The following is a 22286-nucleotide window of genomic DNA, read 5'->3' on the forward strand; positions in this document are numbered from 1 at the left end:
TCCACACATATGACTCGGTTCTGCTTCTATGCCCCATCTTTGTTTACTCTTTCCCACCGAGGCTTCTAGACTTCTGATTGGCCAACATTTCTACATGGATAGGAATATAGCGCCACCTGCTGCTTTGGCATGTTCCTAGCAGCGTTTTCCTTCGTTTTTGACTTTTACGTGTGGACGGGATTTTTAAAAAAAACGAAAACGGAAAATCTCTGTTTTCAAAAATGCCCGTGTACGTGTGGACGTAGCCTAAATATTCCGAGCTGGCAGCCAGTTTCAGCAGCTTATTCTAAATATGTATGCACATTTTATGATGGCACTCAAAGAAAGGTCAGTGTTTCAACAACATATGTAGGCGCCATGGATATCTATATAGGATTAATGGTAATGTTTCCAGTATGTACTGATATATTTAAGGGAGATGATCAATCTTAGGGCCAGATTGCTGGCATGACTAAAAAAAAGTTGTACATTCATTGGACACTTTAATAGTTACATCTTTTGCCTTCAGAACTGTCTTAATTCACAGATTTAACAAAGTGCTAGAAACAAAGATTTTGCTCAGTATTGAAATGATTGCATCATGTAGTTGCTGCAGATGTGCCGTGATGCAAATCTCCCACTTCATCATATCCCAGAGGTGCTCTACTGGATTGAAATCTGGTCACTTTAAAGGCCATTTGAGTACAATGAACTCAATTTTATATTAAGGAAATCCGTTTTAAATGATTTGTGACATGGAATTTCATCCTGCTGCAAGCAGTTGTTGGAAGAAGTGCACATTGTGGTCATAAAGGAATGGACATGGTCAGCAACAATAATCAGCGAGGCTGTGGTACTTAAACAATGATCATTTGGTACTTAGGGGGAAAGAATGTGTGGCAAGAAAATATCCAACACGCCATTATACCACTGCCACCAACCTGAACCACACTTTCCATGTTATTTATGCCAAATTCTGACCCTACAATCCTAATATGGCAGCAGAGATTGAGACTTGAACTTCAGCAGATCATATTGACCATGTCTACATGCCTACATGGAATGCTGTCATATGATTGGTTGATTAGATACTTACTTTAACAAGCAGTTGAACAGGTGCACCCAAAAAAGTGGCCAGTAAGAACAGTGATTAAATATTGGGAGCAGTGAAATATATTATATATAAAGTAAAATATATTAGGCACTTCTCTTGATAAGATTTTTAAGGGTTTTTTTTGTAAATATATGATCTGAATACCAATTAGACTCCCTGCATGCACACACAGAATGGCACGCTTTTCCCTTCAGCTGTGATGTGTAGAGCTGCTGTGATGTCTTTAGATGTTTAGAACTCTTTGAGTTACAGAAAAAAATCTTCAGCTGTGCATAAGAGTATGTTAGTATGAGTGTGTGTCTGTGTATCGAGTTCCTCCTCCTTTGATTTCACACCATAACTGCAGAGGCACCAAGCAGCTGGAATGAGACGTGCATGCTAAATAAGTACCCACCTATGATTCACCATAAAGCAGTAAATTCAGGAACAAAGTTCAAACTGCTCTCATGGGCACTATGATTAGCTCCTATTCCTCTAAGATGAAGGCAATACATATCCCTCCTTTCCAAGTTCTACACACACAAGCAGAGCTGTTTCTTGCCTTGGCGGGTAAGTGCAGGTCTAGTCATTGCAGCAAAGGTTACTGTGCTATCAGTATTCCCAGAGTTGGCTCTTGACTCTAGAGATGCATCTCCATCCTTGGAGTTGATATCCTCCGGATGGAGAGTGTCTGTGGACTGCAGGGATACACACATACCGACACACATAGAGGTGTGTAGTTAGGTAGCTGTCTTTGCTTTGAGGAATAACGAGTAAAACGATCCACAGAGCTTTTAGGGCACTTACAGCAATGCTTTCATTGTCAGGAAAGTTCCCTCCATTCTTGTGTTCTGAGAGATCCAAACAGACAAGTTTGAAAAAACCGAAGCTCCATATACAATCACTCTTATATAGACATGCAATCATTTATGTAACCATAGTTGTTTTTTTTTTTAAAAAGTGGGATATACAAAAATCTTCAGTTTAAGACCTAACAAAATGTTATGTTATGTCATATTGATATCAAGAATCAAATGAATGTGCCTTACCTTCCTGCTGTTGTATCTTGAGTCCCTCTTGAGCTTCAGTGTGCAGGTCTTCCAAGTACTGAGGCCTGCTGCCCTCAATGAAAACATTCTCCTGGTAGTGCTGCGAGGCTGTATAATGGACTGTCAACCTCTTCTGGTCTTCATTCACCTTGGGACCAGCTGTTGATATAATAAGAAAAAATAGTAAAGGTCAAATCTATTTGGTATTTTATACCTTTAAATGCCTGAAATTCACCAAAAAGAATGGTCTTAATTTTGTAACGTGCATTGAAACGTCCAGGTATATTATAAAAAACGATTTTTGCACTCCAACCATGTCTTGCAACAACTGTGATGTCTACCCATCACTGTCCTGCTCAAGGGCAAGGTCAATGGGATGGCACAGCTAACAACAAAGGCACAAAACCACCGGTTTATGCCTGTTAGAGCAGGGGCAACACACTCACAGAACTGGAGTTATATCGAGTAACTACCAATTTGTTTTGGAACCCTATTGTGTGACAGAACCTTTATTCACACATATTTTAACATCAGAACTACTAATTTTGGCAACAGCATTTATCCAGAATTATTCAGAATTAAAACAATAGTGAGACATCAACTCTTTGCACTATCCCAACGAAAGCAATGGTGTTAGCATAAATACAGACATTTATCAACTTGACAGAGACCTTGCTTCACTTCCACCTGATAAGAATGTGCATTTGTCAGCGCACCTTTAATGCAGCACACTTATTAAGTCTCCTCATCCAAGTTTGGCGTGCAGACATCCCAGTCTGGCCAGGCCCTCGGCAGTAAACTATGGCCTGGCTAATCTCCTGCAGTATCTTGCTTCCTTGTAAACCCCGCAGGGATTACTGCCGATAATCTGTCCTCATGCCTGGATGCTGCAAGAAACCCTGCTGGCAGGACCTCCTGTGTGGGAACTGGACTGAGCTCTGTCTCTCTGCAGGACTGCTTTGCTCAACGTCAAATGACAGCTAAGGAGCTGATCCCAGCTGACACTGGGTAAGAGGCACCCTGGACAGGTTGCCAGTCCATCACAAGGCAAACAAAAAGAGAGAAAAGCAATAATACAAACCTTTAGCTAACGTAGAATCAACTGACCAAACATTCATGTCTTTGGCATGTGGGATAAAATTGGGGCTTCTTGCCTTCTTGTGTAAACCACAGTGATGGCAGCTACATCACAGTGCTACATCTAGGATTCTGAACCACAAATTCATGAAAATCTGCACAACTGTGTATGAACTGGGAAGTCATTTCCATGGGGAATCAGTCATGCAAATTGGCTAAAATCTTAGCTGAGCAAGGGTCAGCGTGAGGTGTTCCTTTTCCTTCCTTTATCGCTCCCACTGGTTCCCAGTTAGGATGGACTACACTCAGTTTAGTCTATAAACTTCCACTTGACAACTGTGAGCATCTCATGACAATTACGCACATATGTAACACTTTAACCAGTAGCAACAAATAACCGAAGAAGCAGCCCTCCCTGATACTCTGCCAGACCCCTGCAGGAGGTTTAGGGATTTGGGTTGATTAATACGATTCCCCCCAAAAAGTCAGCAAAGAGCTTTATCTCATTAGACAGGACCTCCAAATTACCTTCAACACTAATTCTTACACATCGGTGTGTTTGTGTTTGTGAACTGTTGAGGTAGATGTCAGTTAAAATGAAAAAACAGTACTTGCTTTTAAGGTATATTTAGTATGATAAAAAGCTTGGTTAAACAATCAATCACAGCAAAGTTAAAGAGATTTACTGCAGCCTCCACGTGAGTCGGCACTCACCCTTTTTCTTGAAGACGGACAGCAGAGAGTGAATGCTCTTCCTCAAGTAAACAACCATGCCTACACCAGCGCCATAACAAAACCCAAACTCAGAACGCCAGAGCAAAGCAAAACAGAGTCTAACAAGTCGTCCTTCTGTCAATTTGACCTGCGATTGAGATCCGCATGCCTCGACTGAGGAGGCAGAGCTCGACAGCAGTGATCGCAGGTGCTTCTGCAGAGAGTTGGAGGGACTTGGGAAGGACAAGCGCACAATGAGATCTGCTTTCAGCCCAGCTGCCTTATCCCCGAGTCTGATACCCTCCTCCCTTCCCCCGCTGCTCTTTCTCTCTCGTGTCTGTTTTGCTCACACAGGCTCCCTCCATTGCTATTCCCTCCCCATTGTCAAATGATGAACGCCTCCCGCCAGCAAGACGGCTGTCAAAGTTTGGCTTTCAGGAGGCGACCAGCCCCCCACTTCACTCAGTATAGACAGACACGTGTGGAGCTTTGTGCACACACTCCACCAGTGCAAACCCAGTTAAAGCTTCCTTATGCTAATTAAAACAAAGCCACCCATGAAAAATGTTCCAATATAAGAGAGCTAATTTCTGCATATTCTACCATAGATTCTAAAACTATCCGCTTGGTCACTGATATAATCTAAAGTTGTGAAGCTTCTACATCCCTACTGGAAGCCTTCAGCAGTATGAATGTGTCTGACACTGTGTCTCATTATCTAAGGGCTACAGGGGCTGCATTTGACAGTAAAGGTTGTGTCCTCACGATGAAAAGCTATGCCGTTCCAGTTTTATTCTCTTATGTCTCCCTCCATCACTTTTTTCCCAGTACCCTCACTCCCCTGCCTGTCTCTGCCAATCTCAACTCCTTTACATGTTTCTATAGTTCTTCCTTCTTCCTGCCTGCCCCTTTAGCCTTATATCTAACAAAGGTCTAATTTGAGTTATAAATAGCTGACAGCGCCTCAGTTCATCATCTGTCTGCGGATGAGTTCCTGCTAATGTTTCCTGACAAACTGCAGAGGGTATGAAATATAACACGGCTTCAGGACAACTCAGTTAATGTGGATTCGGTGCCAAACAAACGATCAGTACTGCATCCTGGGATTGCTTTCCTGCTGGTGAAGATGCAGCACTTTGATTCTCTTGCCCCCTGAATGGGTGTTTTTCCCCAATAACAGGGTCACAGCAGGGGGCTACAGCTGGCTTGCACCAGCTGGAGGGTAGTAATGCAATTACCTTCAATCATTCACCTGCTATCCCTCCACATACAGGAATCCTGGCACTGGTAAAATAAAAGTGGAGCTTCTCCCGTAAAGAAATCTGCACCCCAGTGCCCCAGGGTCAGACTGCCCAGCCCGGGGTGCTGGCAGTGGTTCAACCTCAGTGTGGTGAGCCCAGGCTGGAATACACGGAGGCGTTCAGGAGCTTTAGACCTGGGAGCCGTGCCAGAGGATTAACTCTGCCACCAGATTAACCTGTCCATCTCCTCACCTCGTGCTCCCACTTGCCTCACCTTTGTCATCTCTCTGTCTTACCCATTTATGCCATATCACACTCACTTTGCACCACATCTTTGCTCTGCATCTCATCTTCAAGTGTCTGGATGACATCACCAGGCAACTAATTCAGTCTCATCACTGTCTAATCCATATTAATATCTTACCAATATGAGACAAGAGAGAGCTTACGGGCATGAGAAAGGAGCTTTGTTGCAAGTCGCAAACGTTCCTTTTCTTCAGATATAAATCCCCTGCACACCCACTCCCCTCACCACAGACCTTTACTACATGCCAGTTTTGGGGGTCCCTGGCCCAACATATGCACCCTCCCCCCTCTTGTTAACTAAGACCCCTCATATCAATATTCATTAGAATGCCTAAAGAGACACCATCTGGTCCTGGTGGAGAGGGCAGAGGGGAGCGAGGGCCTTTAGTGCACACAACAAACCATTCCACTGCATAAGCTAAACAAAACAGAAACTTGCAAAAGATGAAATAACGGACACTAAAGCCTTTCTAACGCAGGTTTCCAAATCAGTTCAAGGTGTCAGGTCAAAAGATGGAAAAAAAAGCCAAATATTTACTTGTAAAGTGCTACGTAGCCTACTTCCTTCAGCACTTTTAAATCAACTGGTGTGCCTTTTAGGGGACAATCAGAGGTTGTTTTACAGCCTTGTCTTTGTGAGTCTAAAGATAATATCATAAATCACCAGTGCCAGACTGTTGGGCTTGTTTGCAGGTCAAATAGTCTGTGAAAGAATAATCAGAGCTCAGACACCCAACAAAACCTGCTTGTTAAAAGGTCACAGGCACAAAAATACATCCCATGCTTCATTAGCAACAGTCACATTTAAAATAACGATAACGACTCGGGATGTTATTTTCCTTTAGCCTTCTGATTTGCATCTTGTATCAGAGCTCCAGCCAGGTGTGTGATCTGCTGAAAAGGTAAAGTGTGTGGAGTTTGGAAGAAAAATGTCTATTTGTTTATTTGAACATGCCATTTTTTTAAAAACTCATATATTTAAATTCAATATTTTATGGTTTTTAAGATCTCTTCTCACACTCATTTGTCATAATAAACCTTCCTATAGGGTTGTTATTTACAGATGTTTGACTGCTAAAACCACACATTCAAAGTTTCTCTGTGTAACCACGTGAAGCATTTTTCATGTGTCTTGATGCATGCTCAATCATTCAGGTAAAGAAATCCCAAAAAGTTGATTCAGCTTTTTTATGTATTTAACACAAAATACATGAAAAAAATCATTTTCAAACAATTAATTAAATGTGTTATTTGTTAATTTAAATTGGAAATGAATAATATTAATCAGTGAGCTTAGAAACAGTACTGACCACTAACATCAACAAACAATTCCAACACAAACTCCAAAGTGGCAGAAACACTGAATTACAATATGTCTTTAAATAACATTTAACTACTGATAACATTATCAAGGAAGGAAACTAAGTTGGGCAGTTAGCTGCTACATTAGCAGCTTTGTTTAGTGATGTAACAACTGATTATTTAAGAGGAAAACAATTATTAGTTCTAGTCCTGGCCAATATTATTTTCTTTTTTATCCTAGAAGTGCACAAGGCTTTCAAACTACACAGGGTTTTAGGTCGGGAACAAAATAAATAATAAGTACTGACTCCTTCAATTCCCAAACTATGATTAGAGCCTCTATTTTCATAGATATTGTGTGTAAAGTCTATAATCTGAGCAGATAGATTAGCCCTAATCACAATTAAATGAAATGCATGTGTATTACAACTGTAGCGCATCTTTAAATCCAAACTAATGAGATTAATTAACTCTGCTCTTTATCCAAAGTTGCCCGTTTGTAATAAAAAAAATCACTTCAAATATGAAAATAAACAAAACAGACAATACATTATTAAAAACTTTGAAACTGACCTACTTTACAAGCTGCAAGCATAACAATATTACTATACACAGCTACCTTATCTCTCAGAGCAGCACACAGACATAAGCTTTTTATGGTTTCTGGTAAACATGTAACACACCCATATAGCGTCTTGCTCCACTAGAGAGTGCTATATCAGCTCTGATTCTGCTTGGACTGCAAGTATGAGACTGCAAAAAAAGCAGGTCATTCGATGAGGATGTTTACAGCAGATACACATGGCCACTTTGCATTGATAGTGGCAAAAGAAAAGCAGCTGAATATAAAATATGACTCCCAGTGAGCTGACCAAGCCCAACCATGGATGCTAACACACACAGAAATAAACACCCTTGGTGGAAAATTTTATAATTTCATAGTGGTTCATCACACATCCTCGGCTCACCCTCTCATTTGCTGCACACTGCAGAAATGAGGAGAAGAGAACAACATAGCGAAAAAGGGAGAGACTAAGAAGTGATAGCTGTATTGCTTTTGTCACAACCTCAAAATCCGTATCAGGTGAGCACATGGGCCACTGGACCACAACGAGGTACAGGGTTTCCACTTCATGCCTGGCTGGGTTTCAAAACTGCTTTTGTTTATTGCTGGGTGTATGGTTCACTACATTAACACTGGGCTCATTAGAAAAAAAGAGGGGGCGACACCAGGTGACAGTGGCATGTAGAAGTAATGTTTTCCACTGGTTGTGTGTGGCTTTACAAGGCACTTTACATTGTAACGTTAAGACCTTCCAATATTAGAAAGATAATCCCAGCAATCAGAGGACCCCCTATGAGCAAGGACTTGGTGAAAGTGGGAAGGAAAAAAATCCTTTTTAACAGGAAGAAACCTCCTGCAGGACCAGGCTCAATGTACGTGCAAGTAAGTGCTTTTAGCCAAAAATCAGATCTGAGTCTCTAAATGCTTTCTTTCAGACAGTTTTTTGCACTCATGGCTCTGTATGATGTCAGCACAGAAGCCCCACCCACTTTCTGTTCAAACCTTCTGTTTAACAAAAAGTAACCAATTAGTTGACAGCTAGCTCAAAGGGTGGAGCAATGGACTTAAAAATGGATTGTTTTAGACAATGAATTAACTAAGGAGCCGCTCCAAAGTCCAGTCCAGGATAAATAAGGATGACTCTGAAATGTGAATGACACAAAGCTACGCTAGCAGAGAACAACAACAAGAACACGAGGCTCAAAATGATCATGATAGGCTCCCTTTGAGGTACAGATACAAAACATTCATTTTTCAGCAGTAGATTGTAGCAGAGATAATCAAGCTGGAGTAAACAGAGCTTTCGTTGAAGTCTATTTTCAGTCAGATAAACATACGTTTGCTGAAGTAGTAAATATTTACAGCAGCACAGTGGTGTGTGACTTAAACTACATAGAGCCCAGCATCCAGCCAGTGCAAACACGTGGATCTGTATTTTTTCAATAAATAGTCTGTGGACAAAAACTGAACTCTATACCACAGAGTAACACAATCAGGACTTTAGATGACACCTGCCTTGTCTTATGATTCAGCGTTTAGTGATTATCAGCAGATAGAAAGTGTAAGGTTTGCAGTCGATTGAGTCTTCTAAGGTTGATCTTTCCATCCCTGTACACACAAATGAAGCTGCCACAGTACAGGAAGAGAGGGTTAAAGTGTGACCAGCAATAAACCTCCAATCACCCCAACACAGGTGCACACACACACAGGTGTCATTATTCAAGCTGGCTGCTACACTCCTGATTTGTATTCAGTGGTTGTTGTAGTGGACTTGAGTTATGAGCTCCCCTCAGCTTTTAGTTGTGCAGTATTTACCAGGGCGAAGGAGAGATGAACGCTAGCCTGACAGCCCTTACACACATATCTATTGGAATATTTCATGTATGTTGTGATAATGTGTCTGGAAACATTGCATTGTTATATTGTGCTCATTTATCACTTTATTTATCTGATTACATTTGACATTCAGAGAGTACGAAAAAAAATGCAAACAGACAAAAACGAAAACCTGTACTAAAAAAAAATCATGGGGATTGTGCGAAGATGACAGCAGAAGAAAGAAAATAGGACTAAAGGAAGGTAGAGAGGGGCGGAGGAAATGGCAAGAGGGCAGGAGGATATGGAGAGGACATAAATCACCGTGTACGGTAAATGTCGTTACCCATGAATCACCCACATTTCTGATTTCCTCTGGGTGGGAAACAGAGGTGGTGAGCTGAAGAGGGAACATGAAAGGAAGCCAGTGGGTTGAATAGATGTGGTGAGGAGGATGAGAAGGGCAAAGGAAACACTGAAGCAAACAAGGATCTGAAGAGTTGTGACCAAAATTATGTCATTGAAAGAGTATGACAGTTTCTAGATCATTTAACTACAGGTTATTTGGTTAGGCACAAACATAAATAATGAGCCCAGGTTTTATGCCAGGCAGGCAAAAACTCCCATTTGTCAGCATCACTGGTGACTCAGCGATATGAGGTAGTTTAACGGCTAACTTACAGAAAAGCATTTTTACAACCAGGTACAACAATGATTTAGCGCTCTATGAAGAAGAGGTGGGTGATTTTTTTTTTTCCAGTAACATTTGGATTTTGCTAAGACTAAAAGCTAGCATGTGTACCAACACAGGCAGCACTAACTGATAGCTAGGTTTGCTAGCTATCAGCTAGGTTTGCTAGCTATTATTATTTTGGTGATGTTGGTACCTGTATAAAAGGCCCCAAAGTTCATAGAATAGTTTTACTGGTGTTTATAAGTTTATATAAGTTCATTTAATATTCAGTCTTCTGTCAGTTTGGGCCAGCCCACCTTCTAGTGACATCATCCGGTTAGTAAGGTGGGCAGTTTAATGTCGGATAAGCAGTGTTGGTCCGGAGGGGGTGCACTGATTCCTGGGGAATGTTATGTGTGCGTAAATGACAAGTAAGTAGTGACCTGTGTTGTATTTTGCCTTTGTTTGTGTCAGTACTGTAGTATGTTACCATTTAGGAGCTAATGTAGTCCGTAGTTGGAGCGGTAGGCCACGCACGCAACGCGTGAGTTCACCCTCATTTCATATGCTAATTTATGTTGTTAGCTTACCCCGGTTTAGCTTTGTTGACGCATGTACGGCCGCTCGTATGTCCATAATGTCATTCCTGTGTTATCAGACCTTCTCTGTATGTTGTATGTGATGCTTGTGATTGTTTACTTTGAAGTAGCGGAGTTTGTAGCGAACAATTAGGTACGTGGATTAATAAAATAGCGGACGTAGTTCGACCGGAAGTATGGCGTCCCGCTTGCCCTTCACAATAAGAGCATTATGGCGGATTATAATGGGGGACGCTTTTATTTTGTACAACTACAGTAGTTCCTGTGTACTGACTGTTGCTTAACCTCGCACTAATGCTATTTAGTTGCATAGTGTGAGCAGTTTGAAGTGTATTATATTTTTCTGATCTTTATATGTGATTATGTTAACTATGTTGTATTATGTTTATATTTGAGTATTTGACTTGTCTATTCTCTTTATTTATCGTTATTTCCCTTGTTTATTTCCTTTGTAGGAAACCACACACACACACAGACACACACCTATGTACATCCGCTGTGTTTACAGCCCCAGAAATTGAGTGGTGACAATAAAGTGCCTCAAACGGAACCTCAAGCTCCCTCCTTCTTTCATACTCTGGGACAATTTGGCCTTAAGTGGTGTTCTGGCCGACACACCGGGGTGACCGTAGTGCTCAAAGACTGAATCAGTGCCACAGCCGTGCCTATCTTTGATATCTCCACTACAGTACCAATCGAGCATTTTTAAAGGAATTATCTGATAAATAATGCCTTGTTGTGTGGTTCTGCCTGCCATAGAAGTTTGGATTTTGGTTTTTGTACATGAAATTCTAGTATTTTATTAGTCTGTAAGTTAGCGCTAATTGGTGGGTATCTATGTCTGTGTTGATCTTATGGCAGTTTATGGTTGGAGGTTGCTAACCAGTCTCGATGGAATTAGCTGGTAACTTTACACTTAACCAAACTTAATCAAATACGGATAACTTGAACTACAACCAGTGATCATTGCTGGAAAGACTCTAATGCTGGTGCTTTAAAATGCAAACTCCATAGTGTGCTACTGTTCAGCCATTGCACGTCAAGATTTTAGTTGGTAAATAGGTTTTATGTACAAAACAAAATTTTTATTCATAGTTGAAATATTGTAGGGAAGGTTTAGTGAGTGCCAGTAATAGAATATTTCCAGGTGCTTTACCAGCACTGATCACTTAACAAATAAAGAATCAGGGGCCAACAATACACAAAAAAACATGTAATAAAGGTGAGATCTCAAACAAATACTGATACACGTTCTGAAATGTAAAATTGGTTCATTTAGACCCTCTCTGCACTTAGCTTAAGCACAATTAAATTAATGCGATGCCTTGTTAGCTCATGTGTCGTCTTAACCCACCGGTGCCTATTTACCGGAGATAAATCCTGCATTTGTTGCTTTTCCTAATCCCGACCTGAAGCAGGTGTAAACCTCAGCCGAGGTGATTGGACTCAGGACCCTCTGCGGGGTAAACAAACACAGAGCCAAACTTAGCAGCCACACCAGCCGCTGTGCTTAAAAATAGAAAGCGCCACTCTTTTTGTAATTATCCCTCTTTCCCCCCTCTGTCTCTTCTCTGTCTCTCTTAACCAGATAAGGGGATTGTGCATATATTTCTTGAAGGAGTCGTGAGCTGTTTGTGCTGCCTGTCGCTTCCATTTAAAAGCTTTTCGTGAGTCAGACTGAAAGCTCTATAAACACATATGGATGTTTCACAGCACACTCACAGTTGACCCGCTATTTGCCACATTCATCTACAAACTCCAAACAAGATAATAAATCTATCTCGTTCCAACTGGTGTGTGGGAGGGAGTGCAGGGGTACCCCGGACTCCTGCAGAGCAATGTGGGCCTCCAGAGAAATCTGCCATGGGAGAAGACAAAGGGGTGCAAGTGTAAAGCATACTGCAATAATAATGCCCAGTGTGCAGTCACACAGACGTGGATGCCAATGGACCGACAAAACCACAACTGCACAGAAGCTAAAAGCTTGGAAAATTCTCCCACTGTTACAAGTGGCATCTCACTTTTTTGTTTAGATCAAAATTCAGTTCATGTTGAACTAAACATATAGTGAGTTTCATGTGTTGTGAAACCGAGTTATTACTCCTAATGTACCTGAAAGAAACAGCTGGATATGAAAACGAAACAGGTGAGGCAGATTGTTTGAGCCCATACACCTGTAATGGTGAGGAGTCAGGACTCATCTCTGAGCAGGGCTGGATCATAATTTTTCAGTGTGAGGGTTTGCTGTTGTAAATGGGTGCATTTTAACCCAAAGCATGACCTTTTCCAGACACTAACCAAGCAATTGTTAATGGCTAAACCTACCCAAATGCAGCAAAGTACAGTAAAATGTGATTGCAAATGAAATAGATCAGCAAAAATACAAAACAAAAAAGTAAAATCAAGGTCCAAATCTGCAGGGTTTGCCCGAAGACACCAGAAATCAATTTAAGTGGTAAACTTAGTGAATGGTAAATGGTAAATGGTCTGTATTTGTATAGTGCTTTACAACTTAACTCGCTATCCACCTGTAGGGGGCAGCCCACCATCTTCTTGCACAATGGTATGGCCACAGTTATGCAGGTTTCTGATGCATAATTCTTTTCGTTTTCCTTTATCTGAATTTGTAAGCTTTACAAAGAAAACAGATTTTTGTCACAGCCCGTGTTTCACGTTCATGCTTATCATTTTCCTTGGAACGTTCCCAACGCAAAATGAAAGCTCACAGGATAACGTGACCGCTGTCTCAGATAAGGATCCTGTCTGAATTTCACAATAAAACTTCAGCCGAGATAAAGAGCAAACTGCTTGACGTTTAGCAGCTGTTCAAACTCCCAACCTCTTCCACCTTTTTTCTCAATGACAGCAATGCCACAAAATGTAAATGTCAAACTCTGGCTTGACTCATCGGTTGACAAAAGCTATGTCTGCATTTCTTTTATTTTTTCCTATTTAACCAAAATGACATTTCTATCATTTTCCTCGAGAAGTTAAAGGAGTTCTTTTTCTTCAAAACAATCACCCCTTGTTTTTCTCCTCTAAATGGCTCATCAGTCTGTTATGATGGATAAATGCATGAGAGTTAGCCAGTAGCTGCTGTGAGAGAGGCTGTCAAAGCTGTGGAAAATGTCATAGCCGTGTTTCAAGTCCACTTGTGGAATATGCCAAGGCCTTGTGGTATACTTTAGATAAACTTGTTTGTGTTGCCACCATTAAATGTGAAAAGCAGAGTTTACATGGAGCAAAAATAAATAAATAAGAGGATCTGCTGACATCCTGCACAGAGGGCTGCGAGGTGCAACGAGGGGGCGGACATCTTCATTTAAGTGCACGTCATCCGAATCACACCGTTCGCATTAGGCTTGAACAGATGCAGCCTGTTTTCAGTGTACACTACAACACACATGTGATAAACACGCACGTAAATGTACCAGCAGTGGAAGCTTAGCAATATAAGAGTGTGTGTGAGAGAAAGACATGCAGAGAATGAGTCTAGCATGTGTCTACTAACTTCTGCGAGTGACTTCTAGCCACTGAGAACAACAGCTCATTCTGCTAGCTGTGAGCCTTCATTAAAGTCTTAGAAACACTCTCTCTTGCTCATCACTCTTCCTCTGCGAGATCCCATTATGCACGGCCGATGAGCTAAGCCTCCCTTTCGTAAACAAGTCAGAACCGCTCGGACTGAATCGGCCTGAAAACACTTTTAAATGTGTGTGAAAAGGCATTTGAGTAAACCTGCTGCCAAATGTTGGAGTAGAAAAAGAGGCTGAAGCTGGCACCGCCTCACCGCCTTCTGCTTTAGTGTATAACGCCTGTGCCTCTGCATGAATCCAAGGTCTCCTGACCCGGGGCATTTCTAGAATTTATTTATTTTTTAATTGGGCGACCAGACGGGGGAAAATTTGATCAAAAACAGGAAGACTGAATTGGTTGTGAATGAAATAAATTTAATTGTGAACATCCATCCTGCCGCCATAAACATGCAATAAGAGAGCTTTACTGAACCCCGAGAGTCGAGCATGAAGCGATGGTGCTCACAAAATGCTCGCATTTTAGTTACAGCCACAAATAATTATTTTTTATTTTACCAAGTGTTAGAAGTAAAGAATGATGCCTCACACACGTCATCTTGTTTAAGTTGCCCAATTTGCAAAGTGACGGAGCCCAATAAATAACAATAAAGAATAAGCTAATGCTTCAGCTCATTGTAGGGTATCTTCCTCTCTCTCGTGCTCACATTTATTAACCCTCTCAGGCTCAAATTAAACTTTTTGTTGCTAATGCACAACCAAGTCCTGCAGTGGTACTTCTGAGTAAAAAGAACTCATAAAATATGTATGTGGGGTAATCAGGTTGTTAGTTTTTAATTGTTGCAAATCAGCAATGCCTGCCTTGAGAGGGTTAAAATTATCAACATAGGGCAGTATTGTGGGGGGGGGGCAAGTACCTCCTGCCGGTCCCCACTTGGTGGCACCCCTGCTGGCAGCTGCCAGTGCTTCCCGTCAGCCTGCTAGTAGGTGCAAGTATATGGTGTAAATTTGAAAATCCTTCACAAGTTATCACATTCAAAGATTTTCAGAAAACCTGACCTCTGACCTTGACTTTGAGTTCAAGGTCACTGAGATTCGAAGTTGTCTGAGATTTTTTTGTAGATGCATCTATGGTATGAATTTCAAAATCCCACATCGTTCTGAAGTTATCCTCATTCTCAAGTTACTTTCATTCACAAACATGAGTGACCTCACCGCTCACCCATCCGCCAACATGTCCTTTTACAGCCGAGGGGTAAAAACAGTAAATTTTTATCCTAACATTCTGTATATGTGGCACAGCACGGGAAAAGAGATGCATGCAGACGCAGGATCCCGACTGTCCACAATAAACAGTCAAGCAACGACACAATCACAAAGAACTGTCCTTTCCAAAATTTCCAGTGTTTTTCACTGTTTGCATATATTTCTCAAAACTATGCCTGAAAAATTTTAGTTTACTGGACAATTTCTGATGGATAAATTAAAAACAAACAGCTCACTTCTGTTCAAAATCCTCATTCAGTAAAACTCTCAGTTATCAGGGGGAAACCGACACACTCACTGCAGCCACACACACCACAAATTAGCCAATGTACTCGCTCTTATTGAGACTGGCAACTTCTGATGATGCCGTGTGATAACCGGTTCTTGTAAACCTTGTTATGTTTTTATCAAAGGTTTAATCATTTTTTCTTGTTGCTACAAATGAATGTTTATCTATTTGGATCATAGGCAAACCACAATAAATCAAAGACTGGACACAGTTTGACATCTTTAAGTTAAAAATTCATAGAAAATACACAGAAACAGATGAATGACATCTGACCTTTTGCATATTAATGTAGTAGTTTTCACATGCTGTCTCACATGTGTCCAACATCAGCAACATTTATATTATCAATGCTTGGCCACACTTAACTGGATAAGGAGAAGAAATTGAAATTTGTTTGAGCTGCTGGTGAAATTTTCTTGATGCTTTTGCAAAATAACTCCAAGTTTCTATGTTAGTCCTCTAACTCTGGACAGAACATTCGCCAGCAGCAATTGTAGCAGCTTACAAACCAGATTTATTTTATCTACATAAGAGGACAAATCTATATGAAAGAGCCCCTTTCACGGATGATTAACTTGAATTAAAGCCACTGTGGTGAAGTTGAAAATTCATCTATTGGCTCGGCAGGACCAGCTTTAATGAAACTGTCGCAAGCTTTGAATTAAAGATCGGACAGAGTGATGTCAGAAAGCGAGGCTTAATGAAAGCATAAAGGATGAGTTTGTTCTTATTTTAAAAAGGTGATCATTAAACCATCAATTCTACAATCACGTCTGAAGCAAAAACACGGACCTCTGAGTTACGATGTCTCTCCCACAAACACCATGGGTTGCATTTGTCTGTGCAGATGAAGACGCTTTGACTGAATTTATGTTTTAATGCATGAACTCTTTCTGCACGGGGGACAGAGGCATCACTCAGCTGCACTGAAGCTACAAGATTTTTAGCAACCCGATGGATTGTTACTCAGAATATACTCAAAAATCCAGAGATGCCGCTCTAACCAACAATGTCAACACTGCTTATCCTCATAACACATTGAAAGTATTGCCCTTTCTCCAAATGAAAACAACATTAATTACTCATTAATACATTACTTTAATCACCACTCGTTGTTGGAATAATTGCCATTTCGCATATTCGGTGTAGATACAGTTAAGCATAAGCATTTGTTTAATGTTGTGTTTTTGGACCGCGTGAAACACGACGCCGGTGTTTTTCAAGTTTTTGAAAAAAAGACACCCAACAACAACAAACGGTCAGACTCTGCCTCAGGAAACTGTGTTATTTCAACTCACTTTTGCAGGTTAGACAATTATGAGAAAACTAAAACGGGCCCTAAGCAGTGAAGAACTGCAGAGCCGTGTGAAAACTCTCTGTGGGTTTGTTACTGCAGGGCCTTCTTAGACACGATGCACACCATTTTAGTTATTATTAATGCAGGATTGTAGACGACTGCAGCAGTGATTAGGAAAAAGGGTTGCAAATGAATCTGAGCTTATTAAGTAGAGTAATGCTAGCACGGCTGAAATGACGGCATTTAAGAGCCAATTTTGTCTCCCCCTTCTGGAAGTGAGTGTTATTGCATCAGTAACGTGCAGTCCTTTACTTTAAGTCATAGGTGTCAAACTCTGGCCCGCGGGCCAAATTTGGCCCGCAGCCTAATTACATTTGGCCCGCGAAGCCATACCAAATTACTATTAGAGCTGGCCTACTGGTATTATACAGCTAATATATATATTGTTTAGTATTATGCTTTGCTTGTTCCATATTCAGTTTTCCAGCAAAACTTATTTGAGTCCATAAGAAAAGATTCATTCTTATATCTGGAGGAAGATTTTTTTTTCAATAAATATTAATGTTAGCCCGCGACTTTGTTCCAGTTTTGAATTTTGGCCCACTGTGTATTTGAGTTTGACACCCCTGCTTTAAGTAGTAGTTATGAATCTCATGAAGTAGGACTGTATCTAAGGACATGTGAAACTTTATTAATGCAATTTGCAACAATTGTGTTTAGTTTTTCTTAAACATCTTGTTATTTTTCTCTGCTACAAGCTCTCATGTTACCCTCGTTATTCAACTCTCTGCTTCAGAGACAGTGTGACATGTAGTCACAAGACAAGATTTTCAACTGTGATATACATCGGCTCTAGCCAGTGTTGATACTAATATCAGGAAGAGCATCAATCAGTTAGCAATGACTTGAATGTGCCTCGACTTCATGTAAGATTTTGAGATGATCTTCCCCTAAAAGTAACTGCAGTGGTCAGTATTTGTGCAGGGTATTGTTAGGACCTACAACTGTATTTTACAGAGAGCTAGCAGCCCTGAGAATGAGCAAGTGCATAGAAAATGTGTGCTCATCCCCCTTTACAGAGAACACTGGTATAAATAGTGTATTTCAACTCCAACCAAACAGTTTTACTGCACAAACTTAACTAAATAGTGATACAAATCAAAACCAACTGCACTTCCTCTCTCTTTTTGCATGCAAAGCATTTGCAAACTGGCTCTATATCAGTTAGCGTGCCTGCTTCAAACTATTCTGGAAATGGCATCTAGGGCTAGAAATGTCAGACTTGCCACAATTGTATGTTGCCGAAATGGTCCCTTCCTCAAGGGCGAGAAAACAAACGTTTCTACCGTTAAAGGGCATGGGAGGACGGGCTAAAGGAAGGAGGTAATGATCCGCTTTCATCACTTTTGTGACATTTTGTGCAACAAGTTAAAACATGATGTTACAGGTGGGAAGCTGTGCTGCTAAAACGGGCAGACACTAAAAGGCGGTAATACCTGTGAGAAACAGCGATGAAACACGGGGGTCTGTCTGTCTCTGCAAACTGTACTGACGTGCAGACACAAAGTTGTAGGTAAAGAGGAAAGAGATTTAAGAATGGCAATTGTTTTTTCTCATAAGGTGGGAAACGCAGCTTCTGAGAGAGCAGGAAAGAAACTGACAGGAAGTGAATAGATGTGAACTATAAATATAACCTGATCTGTGTAACTTAGCTACATGTAAACCAGAGGAGATGCACACAGAAACATCAGCACAATGTAACCGATCAGTGCTGAAGGATCAGATGGGGAGAAGGATAGAGGAGGGATAGATAGCGGAGATGAAGAGTCATCTAGTCTTTTTCCAACTGTGTGTTGCTAAGCTCCTCTGCAGGGAGTCCATGACTTTGACAGTGGCGCACAGTAAATGAGATCTTCAAAGGAGGACCAGGAAGAAAGCGTCTTAGCCCCGCTTACAGAAATCAAAAGGCTTAGGCAAGCCTTACCCGGCTGGATAATGGAATATGGAATATCACTACCCGCACAAGACAGTTGTAATAAGAATGGGAGGGAAATGTACTGGCAGCCTTAGTCACGAATTTATACAATGTGTTCCTCTCTTCTTCTGTCCCAATTATATCCTCTACCAGTATAACCTTCTTTCTATTCTCCCACCCTAATTTTGTCATCCGCGTTCTTTCACTTTTCTGGCCTTTATCAGCCACAGCATCACATTCTTTTCCCGTTTTGCCCAGTCCAGGGTAAATATCTGTCCTTTTGAATGCTAAGATAAATAACTCGCCAAGAGTCCAAGGTTAAGAAGATAACCAAACAGAGAGGAGTGAAAGCCGAACTAAGATTTAGAGGAGTGGTGTGGTTCAAGGATATGTACTGATATGTGAAATTTACAGTAATACCAGTTTGTTCCATGTGTTATTTGACACCTCATCCTAGCGAAGATGAACTCAGACTTCCCCGTGATAAAAGCCAGCTGTGAGGTTCTTCCAGCACAGTGGACAGTTATTAGAAAGTAATATGAAACATCTGCAAGCCCATCAGCAGTCAGTGTGTGTGTTTGTGTGTGTGTGTATAATTTAACCTAATCCACTGTAGCCACTGCCCTACAGTTGCCATAAATCTGCTACAACGGCTTTATTGTAATATGTTCTGTCAGGGTTGATAAAGCCAAGAAAAAAAATAATTGAATTACTTAATAACACAGACTGTATTTAAATGATAGGAGTGAAAAATGAAACCAAAGCAAAAGTGCCTCAAACCGACATGGTTTATTTTGGTCCTCTGGTTGCAAAAAGAAATCCAGTGGAAAGAACACTACATTTATTTTGTAAATTATAATTCCTGTTAAAACCAACAAGTCAGGAAGAACAAGGTATGACTTAAGTGCGTAATTGACTAGTCACTACCCTGTGACTATGCAGTATCCCTCCCTCCCTCAGGTCAAGACTTCACCGTGAGACTTTACTAACCAGTACACGATGCAGTGGTGGCTACATCCATCCTTCCTGTATATAAAACCTCTGTTTCACACTCCTGGGCCGTGTGTGTGTGTTTAATAATAATAATAATAATGAATTGCATTTATATAGCACTTTTTGAGACCCTCAAAGCGCTTTACAATTCCACTATTCAAGCACTGGTGGAGGCAAGCTACAGTTGTAGCCACAGCTGCCCTGGGGCAGACTGACAGAAGCAAGGCTGCCATATCGCGCCATCGGCCCATCCGGCCATCACCAGTAGGCGGAGTGTCTTGCCCAAGGACACAACGACCAAGCTGGGGATCGAACCGGCAACCTTCCGGTAACAAGATGAGCTTCTCAACACCCTGAACCACAGTTGCCCCCTCATGCTCAGTTCCTCTACCAGAGGCCTGGAGACTGAGGGTGATGAACAGCATCTTAGTTGTAACTAGGACTGCGCTCTTCAGGAATGGCATCCTAGAATCTGCTGGTGCCCCTCCATTACAACTCTTGCTACCACTGGGACCACTTTGGACTTTACCTCACACCTGTGCTCCAGCTGTTCCAGCCCCAGGTACTTCTCTATTCTTCAATATATGCTGTCCCAACATGGATCTTACATCCTGCTACTATTTGTTGGACTGTCTCCAGGAAAGCTTTACAAAGTCTGTACCTGTAACCTCTCGGATGTGATAGATCCTGTCCCTGTGGATCTGGTGCTTTCTTGAAGCAACTTTATCTGTTGATAGTACAAAGGGCTTGTTTTTACATGACGTTACTCTTCCTATTCCTCATCACCATCTGTCTTCAGCTGCCTGAGGCCCTCTTGTAGGCGCTTTTGAGGAGTTTTGGTGTCCTGACATCAGTGACATCTATGTCCTCCTGTGGCCAGCTTATCATCCCAGCAGAGTAATCTGATGACCAGTATGGCATTTGTATTGATAACTCAAATCTTATTACCACTCTTCAGCTTGCTAGTATTTGGAGCTGTCCTGTAAGTCTGCTATTCTGCTAACTCCACCCCTTCAGTCTGGATCACCTTCCCTCTCTTTGCAACCATTCAGCCACACCTATCCAGCCTGAGTGACATCGTTATGCCCTTGCTGCACATCCCGGTGAGGTGGATCAGTGAATCAATGCCTTGTTTGTTCCTGGTGTACAGCTTGATGTCATCCATATACGGGAGGTGGCTGATGGTCACTCGACTTGTAAATCTATATCCAGTTGTAGTGATGAGCTGGCTCAAGGGGTTGAGGGCTCTGCAGGACAGTGCATATATATTTATCTTGTGCCATGACAAAGCATTTGCCCCTTTCCTGATTGGGTGTTGCTAGTCACAGTTAACTCATGATTTAACAGTAAGAGGCAATTACTGTTTCCCACAGGCCCAGGCAGATAAGGATAGCTTTTTTTCCTTCAATAAATGAACTCATCATTTACAAATTACATTTTGTATTTATTTGGATTATTTAATTTATCATATTAGATTTCTTTTTGACAATCTGAAACATGTAAGTTTGAAAAATAAGCAAAAAACTAAGAACTCAGGATAGCGGCAAATGCTTTTTCTCACATTATGTAGTCTGAGATGTTTAACAGAGTTTGACCAGCCTTGGGAAACATCACACATTCCAGTTGATGACCTTGATCAAAAATACAGAACAAGTAAGGTGGTGTAGGTGTGACATCCAGTCGTTTCTCACTCTGTCGGGTGCCAAAATCCCAGATATAAAGCTCTCAGGTGTTAGATGAAAGCGAGGCAGGGCTCCGGTTTGGAACGTACCCAGAACCACAGAGACAGAAACATAGTTAACCAAGTTCATCTTCTGTGTGTTTCCCTTTTACACCTACAGCACAGAGCTCAACAGTATGCAATACAACACTCTCTTTCCCTTTCTCTTTCTCTCTAGGCTGTTTTTATTTTGCCTCTTTGTGTTGCAAAGGGCAGCTACAATCACCTCAGAAGCTTCACTTTGACTTGCTCTTGAAAATTGTGGGTTTGTTTGCAGGATGAGTGCTCATGCATAAGTAAATCAGCAGGAATGTAGGAATGCATTCACAGTCTTTCTGAATAAACCCCCCATGAATGAGAACAGGAGAACAGAAGACGATAACCACGCATGCTCGCAAAGACACTGACCACCCTGAGCGCAGACGTGTATGCAAGCACACAGTAAACCACCCAGTTTGTTCAAATTTTTAACAGCAACAAGCATGAAGACACTTTGGTTTGTTGAGAGTGGGATGTCTACAAGACTGTGAGCCAGCTGCCTTCATAAAGTGTTTTTTTAGTTTCTGATCTTGCAAGGTCAGCATTGACAATTTAATCTCCCCATAATGAAAAAGACAGGCTCCAAAAGCAACTCCATCCCCCATAGACTCCCATGTTAAACAGCACAAAAAAACATGTTTATAGTCTGAAAATATAAATAAATAAACATATTGGTGACTAAATTGTGGAGCCAGACACCAGTCAGTGATGTCACAGTGGATGTGCCCATCTTTTATATACAGTCTATGAAGGAAACCCAG

At 41.3% G+C, this 22286-nt stretch overlaps 1 protein-coding gene across 5 annotated transcripts in view; it reads right to left on the reverse strand.

The window, feature by feature from the left end:
- nhsl3 (NHS like 3) overlaps nt 1-22286 on the reverse strand; it is a 42132-nt gene that overhangs the window by 6968 nt on the left and 12878 nt on the right. For 4 of the 5 annotated variants that reach the window (XM_084918678.1, XM_084918676.1, XM_084918677.1 and 1 more), the window contains 3 exons: nt 2122-2280; nt 1880-1923; nt 1635-1770 (listed from right to left, as the gene is read on the reverse strand). In XM_084918678.1, coding sequence (XP_084774804.1) covers nt 1635-1770; nt 1880-1923; nt 2122-2280 — 339 coding nt within the window. Of the gene's footprint in view, nt 1-1634; nt 1771-1879; nt 1924-2121; nt 2281-3912; nt 4721-22286 lie in introns of those variants that run through there. The other variant, XM_084918680.1, reaches the window with a different exon arrangement.

Source organism: Perissodus microlepis, chromosome 22, assembly GCF_051167445.1.
Source record: "Perissodus microlepis isolate ML-2025 ecotype Zambia chromosome 22, ASM5116744v1, whole genome shotgun sequence".
Classification (NCBI taxonomy): domain Eukaryota; kingdom Metazoa; phylum Chordata; class Actinopteri; order Cichliformes; family Cichlidae; genus Perissodus; species Perissodus microlepis.